Source organism: Lasioglossum baleicum, chromosome 17 (assembly GCF_051020765.1).
Source record: "Lasioglossum baleicum chromosome 17, iyLasBale1, whole genome shotgun sequence".
Taxonomy (NCBI): Eukaryota; Metazoa; Arthropoda; class Insecta; order Hymenoptera; family Halictidae; genus Lasioglossum; species Lasioglossum baleicum.
Genome location: NC_134945.1, coordinates 8,378,151 through 8,390,757, shown reverse-complemented (window position 1 = coordinate 8,390,757; position 12,607 = coordinate 8,378,151). Strand labels below are relative to the sequence as shown.

The 12,607-nt window shown below is 34.2% G+C and overlaps 1 protein-coding gene and 1 non-coding gene across 2 annotated transcripts; both read left to right on the top strand.

Annotated features, from left to right (window-relative positions):
* Window positions 1-8,148: 8,148 nt before the first annotated feature.
* On the top strand, window positions 8,149-12,469 carry LOC143217441 (uncharacterized). The gene is made up of 5 exons (XM_076441723.1): window positions 8,149-8,285; window positions 8,369-8,630; window positions 8,847-9,003; window positions 9,066-10,936; window positions 12,113-12,469. The coding sequence occupies exons 1-4, from the start codon at window positions 8,256-8,258 to the stop codon at window positions 9,637-9,639; spliced, it is 1,023 nt and encodes a 340-aa protein (XP_076297838.1). The 5' UTR covers window positions 8,149-8,255; the 3' UTR covers window positions 9,640-10,936; window positions 12,113-12,469.
* LOC143217739 (U2 spliceosomal RNA) lies at window positions 12,281-12,473 on the top strand. Its single transcript, XR_013010885.1, has one exon. It is a non-coding gene; the product is annotated as a U2 spliceosomal RNA (small nuclear RNA).
* The last annotated feature ends 134 nt before the right edge of the window (window positions 12,474-12,607 follow it).

The window sequence follows — 12,607 nt, the reverse complement described above, 5'->3', positions numbered from 1 at the left end:
ACTAACAATGAACTTGAAGATTAGATTTTCCCCTTTCTAATGATGTATGAAAAATTTGTGAACGATTTTTTGGCGCCGTTTCATTGAATTTTGCATAGAGAATGTACCTAAACTTTAGGGTGATGGCCAGAGTTGGGCAAAAGTTTTATTTAAGTAAAATTTTTGCCCAACTCTGATGATGACTATACTAGATTTCGAATTATTTGCAATGTTAAACGTTGTGTATTAAGACGATTCAAATTTTAACATGAATAAATTGAATAATTTTGAAAATAGAGAGATTTATGAGTGCAGAGGATTGTCTCAAAAATTTACCCGTGAAAAAGTAATCGGTTTAGCGTGGATTGACCCTCACGTAGGCCTTGACCCTTGCCGATTACGCTCGTTGACACTTGCATTCAATATTTAAGACTACAGAGTGAGTCTGTGCTTGACAATGCACAGAGTGTCTCATTTATGATATAAATCTTAATTATTCCCACACATAACTAACTGTAAAAAAACACTTCATTTCATTTAGATGGTATCAGAAAGTCCCATCAAGGTCACGTAAAAGGTCATTCCAAGGTCATCGGGGTTTTTTGCACTCTAATATCTTTCTTTCATTATGCCCCCTTATGACTGGCATTAAGATGACCACCTGCGCTATTATCAGCTTAGAATGACCTTGAACGGTGAAGAATTTTAGAGGCAACTTCAAAACCTGTTCTAACGAAATTCTTGTAAACCTTTTCTCACCGCCATCAATTTTGAGATCCATATCTCTTAGTGATTAATTAAAAAATGTATATATTATTATCTATTGAACCATCCGCACACTATACCCTGTTGCAAAAAATAATTTAGATGTTTACTATAAGCAAAATAGATTATGCGACCTTATAAATCCACTGTTCTGTCAATATTTGATTGTCACTGTTGGTTCTACGTTGTATAATACATTCGTTACATTTACTTTCCATTATCTTGGGTTAAATATTTATTTGGAAATCGATAGTTTACTATGCCATTCCAATGACGATTTCTAAAATATTTATTTAAATGTTCGATCTGCGGTAGAACTTTCTACTATAAAAATTAATGCTTGCTCAAGCCAATTTACTGTTTGCATTTTAATTGCTGTAAAAAGTATTTGTCATCACATGTACACACTGATTCTTAGTATATGAAACTATACAACTAAGAACATACCACCGTTAATTCTTTCACTATGTTGTATGTTATTATCTTGGTCATTGTCTTGATCATTGTCTTGATAATTGTCTTGATCATTGTCTTGATCATTCTCGCGTTGACAATTATTTTATTTGCACTTTGCCGATTATTGAAAATTTCATAGGTAACAGAAAAAATATAAGAAGATGATTCAGTCGAAGAGGACAAATACTATGGTAAGCGAAAGGTATGCTTCAAGGTCACATTTTTCGATATTTTAAGGTCATCGATCTGTTTTTGAATCCATGATTTTTCAAACGAGAGTGCATAAAAGTTAAGAAGGGGCCATTTTTACATTTGAAAATTAAAAATATTATTTGTAATAATTTAATAGCAATCTTATTAGGAATAATATTTTTCAATTAAACTATCAAGTTTTATTGATAAAATGTATTTTGTTCCATGTTGATATCTGTACAATACTGATCGAGTTACCATTTTTTGAAGAATAATTGACACTAAATTTTAAATTTATACTAAAGTTTAATCAATATCGAGAAATATTAAAAATCTATACTAAAAAAAGTGTAGAGTGATCTATTTTTAGAGCTGTATATAATTAATTTTTTAAAAGGTCATTGTTCTTATAATTTCTAACCATGATCGTCACACAATGATCCATTTAACTAAGTTCAATCTAAACAGTCAATTAAATTTGATTCTTTGTTCGAACTGCTCCTATTGTACCGCCGCCATAAAAGCACATTTCAAAATCGCATAGTAATTAATTCTCGGAGTAATAAAACCGATTGAACCGGCTGTGTGCATAAATATTAATGCGAACATGTAATCTCTCGCGTGACTATGGTTGTTGCACAACCGTCGCATCCGATTTCATTTGCATTTCGATTGGCGAGATGTGATCAAACTAAAAATTAATAAAATTTATATACACGTGTCGACAGAAGCTCCTCGTTGTAATATAGTGTATACAATATTGCCCGTGTAATTTATAATTGTTGCATGAACATTGATATTTGATACCTTTTCGACGTAGTCAATACACACGATATACATACATACAGTCAACGGAGGGCACTCAAACTTTTGTATAATAATTATTATTCGTGAGAGTAAAACGTATATGTGTTACATCGAAATGGAAATTGGGAATTTAGTTTTTTTTTTTTAGATATACATCTTCAAGTGCATGAAAATTTGCAACTTAATTAAGAGTAGATATATTTTTTTATATACTTGAGTTCTTTCAGATGTGTATTTTCAAATGTATACTTTGCAGCTTAATTAAGAGTAGATATATATATTTATATACTTCCGTTCTTTCAGATATGCGTGTTTCAAATGCATGAAAATTTGAAACTTAATTAAGAGTACACGTATTATTATTTTCAACATGCTTGTAAGAACTTTGCGTAACAACTAGAACAATGTAATCTTCAATGTAGTCTTCATTAAAGAGAAGAGATCTTACGTTGTTCTGACAATATATTTGCATTGTTTATATTTAGGACTGATTCAGCAATGTCGCTCACTATACCGTGGACAAATTACACAGTGGCCGAACGACGGGAAAGAAACATCGGGCCATCTGGCGAAAGTTATTGCAGAGTTTTCTGAACCTGTTATTATTGTATTTGCGACCGAGAAAGTTTCATTGGTTTCCAAAATGGCCGATGCTCCTGATTAGTCTTCCTTTATTTTTCTCTTGGCAAAAATAGATGAACATAATTGGAAAGAGTGGATACATTAAAAGAATCAATTGCTACTACTCAATCAATGTAAACAATTTTAATTTACACGGAGATCCACTGTTTAGTATTATTATGACTAATGTATTTCTGTCACGTGCTTACGAAGACTGAGCAATTAGGCGATTCCTCTTGAAACTTCTACAGAATGTCCAATAAAAATGTGTTCGATCATGAATGATCGATGTTGCAATTATCTTGCTGCAAGAAAAGCGACAAAAAAACCCATTTGTAAGTGGTAAAAGTTCATCCACTGATATTTACGTCATTATCTAGAGAGAATGCTGTGGCTGATAGCATTTCTAATATCATCTTTTCGATTCTCTTTGCCTCTTTGTTGTTCGGATTTGAGTATCATTTTTTGACGCCTTTCACCTCTTCTGGTTTCTTCGATTTAATTCCAAAGCATTTGAATTTGTTGGAACTTAAGAATTGAAGTATAATTATATGCAATGGTTCCTTCAGAAGACGAATTTTTTTATTTTGGCTAGCTGTGGAAATCCGCTGTTCGATATCAGCAATGTTTGCCTTAATTCGGCCGAGGTACAGTGACATTTAGGCGGTGTGAGGGTCGAAAACAAACGTCTCCTGGAATTTCATAATCCTATAACCTTAACTTAAACCTTTCGCCAGACGAACCCGTGATCATGTTTACTAACTTCATGTATCCTGCCGTTCGTTCATCATGTCGAATCACGGATAAAATCGAATCCCACAAGACCCAAGGACCATCGAATTAGACACGATTCCACGAGTCAACCTAATCACGATTTTAATGAAATTGTTTAGGTAGAACACGACTGATTGGAAACCAATTTTTTTACTTCGTCGACATTATTTGCACTTTCCGAGTTACAGGAGTTCAGTCGAGTTTAACCACTACTGTCGACTTAGTTTAAAAAAAAAATGATAACTCGATCAATCAATTATGTAACTATGTCGTTTAATTGGAAAAACACTGCTCTTTATGATGAAGCTTCTCAATTATTAGGAAAAATACTTTTAATTTACAAACTTAGAAATAGTCCTTTCTGTTCAAATATCTATTCTTTTTATTTAATGTTAAATGTAATTTTAAAACTACAGGGCCTCTGGCAATAGAAAGAATTAAATTATTTCTTATTTGTTTTCTATGGGAACATCGTATCTCTGGTATCTTGTATTTGCAAAATTAATCTAACCGCACTATATAAATGTTTTGTGTGCTTGTGTTTGTACTGCTTGGATAGGAGGAACAGGGTCCATTTTGACCCATCCATCTGTTCAGCAGCCGGATGAAATTATTAGCCATTTGCATTAAGCCCAACAAGAACGTTAACATTGATCTCAAACAAGTATATTAAATATTTTTTATCACAAAAGGACTATGTTTTAGGTTGTTAGAAGGTGCCATAACTATTTCGATCTCTGATCACGGCCTCTTCCAAGGAAAAGGAGCGTCGGACGTTTTTCATGGAACAAATTAAACGTTTCCCACGACAGATAGAGAAGCAATTGTGAGCTGGACCGAGCCAGGAACTGCATCGGGTCTGACATTGGAGACCATCTTCGTTGTTCTAAGTATCGTTGATCATCGCAGTGAAAGTTAACGACGATGTGCATCCTCAAGGTCATCGATGAAGAATCGCCGAGTCACTGGGAAGCGGGTTTATCCTTTTTAAAATTCGGATGTTATTGATCAGAAACGGCGGCGATTCCCCTATTTTACTTTCCACGAGGTGGCCATGGGATTATGGACACTTAAAACAGTTACATCATGTAACAGACGTCTCCGCGTCTAGGATACTTAGTGTCGTGGTTTGTGTTTTCACGAATCTGTACGAATAAACATGTTTTAGTCGTTTCGTAATAGAGATCATTCGTTCGAAATGAAGGGTAATTAATAGATCGAGGGTTTTATGCATTTGTGGTAAAAATAAGAGCAGCTTCACACACTAGAAAGATTAAAACAATTCAATAACTTCGATATGTTATTTTTAACATATTAGAATTATTAATTTCAAAAAAGAACTTTTTAGTTGGCTCCGGTATCTTCCAATTGGCCAATAGAATTTATGAATAAAAATTGATTTGATCTAGGTCCAGTATCTCCCTATTGATAAATTGATTTCATCTAGCTCCAGTATCTCCCTATTGATAAATTGATTTCATCTAGCTCCAGTATATCCCTATTGATAAATTGATTTCATATATAAAAGTTGATTTTATTTGGCTCAATTGATGAATTGATCAATTGATGACATTATTTAGCTACTTCATCTTCCAATTTCATGACTTGAATTCGTAAATAACAATTGGTTTTATACATATATGTAGATCCTCTATCTCTGGATTGATGAATTGAATTCATACGTAAAAATTGACTTTACTTCACTCATTAATTTAATTTCATCGTATTTAACATATATGATTTAATTTGGGTTTTGGGCCTACCAATTGACAAATTGAATTTTCAGACAGCAGATATTATTTAGCTGCGTCCTCTTCTAATGTATGACTTAAATTTATGAATAAAAATTGATCTTCTTCAGCTCCTGTATCTTCCAAATTAAAAGAATGCTGATTTGATGCAATTATGACAAAAATGAATTAATCAAACACAAACCGTGAAGACATTAGAAAAATTCAAGCCTCACACGTACTGCACTATTTTTGATTTGTAACAATTATTAAAAGAAGAGAGACACATTTTTATATAAATGTACATACTTTCTGTTTCATAGAATCGAGTTAGAAAATTTTTATTTTGAACATCTATTATTGCTCATTCTAGAGATTTTTATTCCGAATCCACGTGCTTGTAAAGTCGATGTACAAAGAAAATCAGTTTCTATAAACAGTATAATTCCACACAATGACAAACGAAATCCTTTGCGAAGTCGTTGATCCCAACACAATCGCTTACGAACGATAGTCGTAATCTTCCGATCTCCGAGCGTCTACGTGTTGAAGTTGCAAAACGGTGTTAAACGTTGTTTTGTAAGTCGTATCTATCGTTGCAGTTTCATCATAGCTGGTACTTCACATAAATCAAGCATGATACGTATTCCCGGATATCTATCTGTTACGAATCCATCGTGTACCGGCTGCCATTGAAGAATACAGGATGTTTGAAGTATACATAACACCGGTACGAGCCTGCAAAATGCATTATTCGCCGATGCATTCCGCAAGGAATCCACGGATGATTTTACAACCATAAAGGTGACGATTCTATGCGTAAACATTAGTTGAAAATGTACAGTAAAATTTCTACGTACGGGCCTTTGTTTTTGAGAAAATCGTCTCCGAATTTTCTGCGAGCTCGCGTGCGTTTATCTGTGTCGAATGGACACGAATATCTTTATTTACTTTACTTTTTGTGTAGAGGCATGTTTGCGGAATTGTATACACGTGTATGTAGTTGGTACTGTATATCGTTTTTATATAATTGTATAGGCAATCCAGTGACCGATATTTTCAACAATTTCTGGATCAATAAGATTATTTTCCAAATATCATGGTTTGTTGTTACTGAATTACGGATTTTATTGCAGAATAAAAATCTCGTAAGTTAAAGAGAAATTGAATAATTTGTATTTCTCTTTTCTAATTATTTCTTTATTTATAGTTTGATAAGATGCAAATAGTGTTAAAAATATTCTGGACTTCTAGTAATGTCTTCACATTCATGTCTTCGTTCATTTTGGTCACATACCAAAAATGAGTTGATATATGAAATATTGGGGACACCCTATACAAAACCATTTGTGTTATGAGTAGACTGCGAACCTTTATTCAAAATAGCAATTTTCTACGTCAGCTGTATGAAACACAAATGAAATAATTTTGTAGTATTACATATAGTGCTTTCAAATTCTTCTAATGTTTTGATAGTTTTGTATTTCTCATCTATCTACATACTTTTCTCATGATTAAAATTTGCAGTCTAGTTGTGAGAAAAAAATTGTCCTTAACGTGTATACAGTTATTTAATACTAAATTGAAATTTATAGTTATAACAGTTCGTAGTATACACACACACATATACTGTACATAGCAGGTCTGTAGTGAAAAGAATAATATTATTAATATATAACGCGCTTGATGTAATAGTTTACACAGCCGGTAGATGGCTACGATTCTCGCTCGTAAAAATTATCACAATAATAATTCATCACGAGACCGTTAGGTGGCTACGATTCTCGCTCGTGAAAATGATCACAATAATAATTCATCACGAGACCGTTAGGTGGCTACGATTCTCGCTAGTAAAATCAGTGATCAACGTCGGTGGTAAAATTGATGACGAAAATACTTCGCAGCATGACCACTAGATGGCTACGTTTCTCGCTAGTAAACCCTACTAAAACATTTCGAACAGGATTAATTTCATATTCTATATGAGAAAAAAGATGTTTATGTTCAATAATTATGTTCAATAACGTTCAAATAATTGTTCCCCGGGTTTACATAAACAATACTACATTCAGCATGCTTATATATACAGGGTATTTCACCTAACTGTTGTTTTTAAAGATACGTCAAATGTCTGAGGACAAAGTTGAGTGGTAAAAAATGGGGCTCATAGTGGCTCATAAGTCCATACTACTCCATACGATACCAAAAAAATTTTTGTTTTTATGTAATTTTTTTTAGAGATATGAAGGTCACCTTAATTCTTTCAAATGGAATGAGGTATTTTTTAATACATCAATCGATGCAGCTGGACATTCGTTATAAAGAAGTATAACTTTGTCACTTTGTCCTCAGACATTTGACGTATATTTAAAAACAACAAAGATATTTAAGATGGTCAAGTTAGGTGAAACACCCTGTATATGTATATCATATGTATACTATAAGGCGGGCAAAGCGTATAATTAAATATAAAAATACTAGTACTAATACTAAAAAAATATAATAAAAATTATTTAGTAAAGAAATATATGTATGTACAAAAACAGCAATTATTGGTGGTCGCTCAAATAAGTCATAACTGCTCGAAAAAGTCTCGTAGTCTCGTACGTCGTCTCATATTCTTTGCGGGGTGTATAAATTAATTTGTCTTGTTTGAAGTGTAAATTTAAATTCAAATTGAATGTATGTATTAGGTATGTATCGTGTATCGCGTCTATTTAACTATATGTATGTCTATATTGTCTATGCCATGCGCGCATGTAACATGTAAGTACTTGTACTTGTGTGCAGTATGATTGAGTATGATGCATTCACCTATGCTCATGGTCCATGCCTATGTTCACGTACTTATACATATACTTATATGTGTGCGCATGATGCACAATCATGCACAATGCACCACAGTAAATACTGAAGATTGAATACTTGAATATGTACACACATGGAGGCATCTACCCGACAGTTTGTTGTTCTGTATTTTGTGTAGTCAACAGTTTTGTGTATTTCGTAAAGTTTAGTTATTGTTGATGAGTTGATGTTGATAGGTACTTTTCGTATGGAGTCCACAGAAGAAGCGTTGGAACAATTGCCGTTTTGTTCAGTCCGATTCAAATTTGTTAAATATGGAAACCTTCGATAATGACAAATTGATCGCCATCGTTCAGAATTTTCCGGCGTTGTGGGATAAAAGCAATCGCGATTATGCACACAGAGGCAAGAAGGAAAATGCCTGGAGAAAGGTTATGATTGCTATTTACGGTAATGAGAATATTCACAAATGGGATAAAGATAAACAAAATGAGATCGGTAAGGACTATCTTTTTTAAAATCATAATTTTACGTGTATAAATAAGTAACTCGGCTCTCGCCATTATTTGACAAAAAGATCTTCATCTATCTACAGTGAGAGTTTGTGTACTTGAAATTATATTTTTAAAGGTACTTGCTAATCGAAGTTGCTCTGTGTAATTAGGAATCACTTTTCTATGATTGCCCTTCTAACTAATATTCTAATTCTTACAGGAAGAGATTTACAAAAGAGATGGAAGAATCTCCGCAATTCATTTGCTAGAGAATTGGCGAAAAGAAAGCAGTGTAAATCAGAATCTGGCAGGACATGGAAAACTTATATGTATTTTGAGCAGATGTCATTTCTAATGCCATCCATGTCTTATGCAGAGTATGTGCACTCTTTAATATACATTTGAAAATTATTTATCAGGTCCACTTAATCTTTTACAGGTCGAACAGCAACTTTTATCAACTGGAAGAGGATGAGATAGAAGCGGATGAATCGATTGAGGCAACTGAGGTACCTTTATCTGTTTTACTTACCACACCTCCAAACGATGAATTGAATCCAATGTGTAGAAAGAGAAAGGCAACAGACTGTGAGAGTGATTTGGCAGCTGTTTTGGCTAAAAGTCTGAAGTGTATACAGGAGAATGGGGAAGGAAATGACCCAGATAGACTGTTTTTGCTCTCACTTTTACAAGACTTTAAGATGATTCCCAATTCACGGAAAGCTAGTGTAAAGATTGCTATTATTAATGCCATTGCAAACGGCTTGTACATGCAGCATCCTCCCCATCCTCCTCATACACCGCCTTGTGCGACTTCCACAACAAATACCCCATATAACGGTGTGTATTCAACACTTTCTGCTATCTCTCAGATTCCTCCTCATTTGAGTTCTAATCACTCGCGCGTTGCCACTTCCTTACCTATTGCACAAAGTACTTCTAGTCCCTATACCGATTGTGATTCCCAGTGTTCTACAGTATCAAATTCAAGTGTATTATCTAAATTATATTAAATTTGATCGTATTTCTTAGTTTAATAAAAAACAAATAAAAGAGAAACGTGTATATATAATTATTCTGTTGTTTCATAGCTGGACTGCCACTGTTCCCATAAAAAAACGAATGCTTCTTCGGCCCGCATTCCGACAAAATCGAAATTGAATGAGAATGCTTGGAGAATACCTACTCGATTTTATAAATATAAACAAATGTCGAATGTTCAGCTCAATTTGTTTAAGAAATCAATACAATACCAGGGCGGCTGCGTAGGGCCCCGCGCATGGAGCTGAAAATGTTTACCTTGTGAAAAACATTGTAGGGCCTCCTGATAAAATAATCGAACAGATCTAAAAACAAAATGTTAAGTGTATGGCGTTTATGTTGCACTGTATGGAAGTTTTTATTCCGTTTTGAATTTTCTTGAAACTTGTTTTGAGGGGGGGGGGTGAAATTTTGACCGCTTAGGGTCCCCACTTGTCTGGAGCCGCCCTGTACAATACAGTAAGTCTGCTACGTTAATAACGCGCCCACGCCCTGTTAAACATCCGCGCCTAACCTTTCTTTTTTTTAAAGACAAATTATAGGTCAAATTTCACCCGTTAATAATCGTGCAGAGTTTCTCTCCTGACCGTTAGGTGGCTACGTTTCTCGCTTCTGAAATTGATCAGGATGATTTCTCTCCTGACCGTTAGGTGGCTACGTTTCTCGCTTCTGAAATTGATCAGGATGATTTTTCTCCTGACCGTTAGGTGGCCACGTTTCTCGCTTGTAAAACTGCATTGGGACGTTCGTCAATTTTACTTGCGCACACTTTTAGTAAATTGTTGATTAAATTACTTTTGAATCTTAATAAAATGAATTTGTTTGTATGAAATAGATTTATGTATTCGTCTCATTTGTTATAGCGTATTTCAAACCGACAACTTATGCGTAATATGTAGTATAGTATGCAGTAATAAAATAAATCGTATAATGATGATTTGTACTTTCATACTTTCATTCACTGACTAGGTACTCTAGGTAGCAACAATTCATTTTTTATTAAAAATCGTGGCGCCTCCCCTGGCAATATACCCGTGCCTCCCAGGTTGAAAACCGCTGATGTAAACTATAATGTATAAATGAAGTCATATACGCTCTTGTACGTTAAACAAAAACTGTCTAAACAGTGCAGCTAAATTTCGCTACGCATTGCATCAATTAGTTGTTACTTGTTGCTACCTATATGTAGTACCTAGTCATTCAATCGTGTCATGCAGTGATACTGTAATCGTAATAGTAAACGAATGGAACAATACACATCTAACAAGAGTGAAGTATTGAAAATTTAAAGTTCGAAAATTTATAATGTGATTGTAATTAAAACTACAATTTTAATGAAAAGTGATGGTAAAAGTAAAATAGAATTGTTAGTTGATTTGAGTGAAGTATTCGAAAAGAAAAATTTGTCGAAAATAATTCGCTTGAGTTGTACACAAAATAGGAACACCTTTTTAAATATTATTTATCAAATAAAAGTAATAATTCATTATTTCAGAAAATTAATTGTTCCGAAAATTTACTTTTTATAAATTACAAACGAAATACATATACATAGGTATACACATACAACAAAATTGCTGATTGTAATGAAATTGGATGTGCAGGTTCCTGAAATATTCAGAAGTATGTTACACAAATTGATTCGCACACATATATATATGTATGTAGATATATTTCATAAGAAGTGAAACGACAAATTAAATCTATGGAGACTTCTTCTTTCGAAGTATTTCTCTCTCTAATGGAAAAATATATAAAATTATTTATGTGGATATGAGTAATAGAATCATTCCACACACAAAATAGGATACTTTTCGAAGTTGTGCTGTTTCGGATTTTGTTCAAGTATGAATGTACATACGTACCTCAATGAATTTTTTTCATGCTCCATACTCCTTTTTCATTAAATTATAACAGTTCAATTATCAAATTGATGGAAATGAGTTTCCGGGTGCTTTTAGTAGAGACATAAGAGTATCTAATAAAAATGCGTTCAATTGAAATACAAAAGGGTATAGCCGGATAAGGTAGTCAAAAATGCCCTTGAACCGAATTTTATCGACGATGTACCATTCGATAGAGCACCAAGAAAAAACATACTGTGCAAAATTTCAACCCTGTATCTCGATCGGGAGGGTAGTTATGGGGTAAAATCGAAAAATCAGTTTTTGGCCAAAAACTGATTTTTCGATTTTACCCCATAACTACCCTCCCGATCGAGATACAGGGTTGAAATTTTGCACAGTATGTTTTTTCTTGGTGCTCTATCGAATGGTACATCGTCGATAAAATTCGGTTCAAGGGCATTTTTGACTACCTTATCCGGCTATACCCTTTGTCTCATCATTCGTTCCGCAATAAATTTCAAAACAAATGGTTTCGGTTTTTATTTATTTAATAATTTATTTAATAATTTATACATTATTATTATGTATATCATTACAGCTGTAAGAGTATGGAGCTATGGAGAGCAAGGAAGACCTTCGAAAATGTCGTTGAGTGCCGAGTCGGATCCACCGCTCGACCGCTAGGCGGCTCACCGCTCGAAAGTGTTTCTCGAATCTAAAAGTGAGCGGTGTAGTGTATAATAATGCTGTTAAATTTGATGATAGTATCGCTTCTCGGCCTCATGGCTAAGATCAAAGTGTAGTATCTGTTCTTATCAGCTTAATATCTGATACACTCCCCATCGGGGAGTCAGAATATTAACTCGATTTTTGGGAATTGACTGAGCGGTCGGGGCTTGCTCCCCCTCGGTCACGGGTCGGCCACGCATTGCAGTGCCGTGTGGATTGGCCCAATTTGCTGATAGTAATCACAGTCAATTTCCATTAATCGAGGGAATACCTCTGCTCCCAATTCGGGCAAAATTTTCGTCTCTGAGCGCCGCATCGCTCAAGTTCGCGAGTTTCGTGCATCACCAGAAGCCGAGGAGCGATC